General features: G+C 61.2%; 1 protein-coding gene across 1 annotated transcript in view; it reads right to left on the reverse strand.

The window, feature by feature from the left end:
- Positions 1-1,314: 1,314 nt before the first annotated feature.
- AURANDRAFT_68420 (expressed protein) overlaps positions 1,315-1,681 on the reverse strand; it is a gene marked incomplete at both ends in the record, with an annotated part of 1,145 nt that continues 778 nt past the window's right edge. The window contains one exon of the mRNA XM_009044105.1: positions 1,315-1,600. Coding sequence (XP_009042353.1) covers positions 1,315-1,600 — 286 coding nt within the window. The remainder of the gene's footprint in view (positions 1,601-1,681) is intronic.

Genomic DNA, 1,681 nt, shown 5'->3' on the forward strand with positions numbered 1-1,681 from the left:
CCCTCCCTCCTCACACAGCACCACAGCCTGGCGGCGGCGGGGGTCTTTAATCTCCTCTCCAAGAGGTAGGCGGTAGACTACCCTCAGACAGCATGTAGTACTAACTAACTACCCCTGAGTCGCGACCTGCTCAAAATGAGTGGTCAAAACAGCTGCAACATAGGGTCAACGAAGCCTGTGAACCACCCGTTCTGGCCAATCGGCAGCTGGAGGGCTGCTCGGCCACGACCTCCACTAGGTCGAAATTTATGATTGAGCGTCAAAACCACTAGTTTGCTCGAGTTCGAGATCCAAACTGGCCGATAGAGCCAAAACAAGCATATTTCCGGTGGAATCGAGTGGTCTCCAGCGGCTCCAGGGGTACTACCCCCACTACCACTACCACTACCTAACCCCATTCTCAGAGCACTCATCTCAGATCATCATGACATTAGTTATCGTATTTTGTGCATGCCTCTTGCTCCTCTCTCGAAAGTCTTGTGGCATCCGAGGGCCCGCAGTGTGAACCACCGCTCGACATCATGCACGCAGCGGAGGAAGAAGCCTGAGGGAAGTAAGGGATTAGCTATAGGTTTGGTTGGGGTGGGGATGTTTTGGTCGCTGGACCCGCATGTTGTCATGCCAATGCTATTGGCTGCTAGTAACGTTCGGAACTTCGCTGGTACTACTAGGATTAAGCTAAGTTATAGTCATTTCTTACTGCCCATCATCGTGATGTTGCGAGGCGCATAGCAGGCGCATAAGACCAGCATGGCAGGCGCATAACAGGCGCATAGCAGGCGCATAGCAGGCGCATACCACCAGCATAGCAGCCACCAGGCGGCCCGGCCGCATAAGACCAGCATAGCAGGCGCATACCACCGACATAGCAGCCCGGCGACCGCCATCGACGACGACCCAGGCGACGACCGCCGGAGGTTACCGACGCTCGCGGAGCCCCTGCGAGCCACACAGAACCGGGATCCCCGCGCGCGCGACCCCGCCGGGCCGCCTAGCTACCTGGACCGAGGAGGGCGCCGACGATGCCAGGCCGAGATCGGCCAGCCGGCCGTGTCGTGCATGCTCGACGGCATCGCTGTCGCTTGCAAACATTTGCCTAATGATTTCTCAGGCCGTCCAAAAGTGAACTTCACAGCTCGCTTCCGCCACTGACGCGGAGTCCGTCTGCGCGTTTGCAAGCGTCGTCCGAAGACACCGCCTATTCGGAATGGGCCTACCTCGACTCGTCGCAGTGTCCCTTTAGTTCGGCCTTTTGCTCTGCACACGAGTAGCTTTGCGTTGGTTCAGCCACGCGAAGTCGCCGGACAGAGGACTCTAGGCGGCGACTTCAGATCGCGGCGGCGGGGCGGGCGCGTCGTCCTCGGCGTCGTCGTCGTCGACGACGGGCACGTAGAAGCTGAGGTGGCCGAGACCGTCGTGGAGGGTGACGTAGAAGAGGAGCGCGTGGCGCTCGTGGGGGATGCAAACGATGGACTCGTGGTCGACGTGGTAGCCGCCGAGGCCCGCGGCGAGCTGCCGCGACTTGACGTGGACGCAGACGACGGCGCCGCGGTCGGGCGCGCGGAACGCCTCCGGCGCCTCGAGGGCCGGGAAGAACGTCCTGATGCTCGCCGCGGGCGTGACGACGCGGAGCGCGAGCGTGCCGGCCGCCTCGAGCCGCACGGCGCAGACGCGCGCGTCT

Source organism: Aureococcus anophagefferens, assembly GCF_000186865.1.
Source record: "Aureococcus anophagefferens unplaced genomic scaffold AURANscaffold_134, whole genome shotgun sequence".
NCBI classification, from domain to species: Eukaryota; class Pelagophyceae; order Pelagomonadales; family Pelagomonadaceae; genus Aureococcus; species Aureococcus anophagefferens.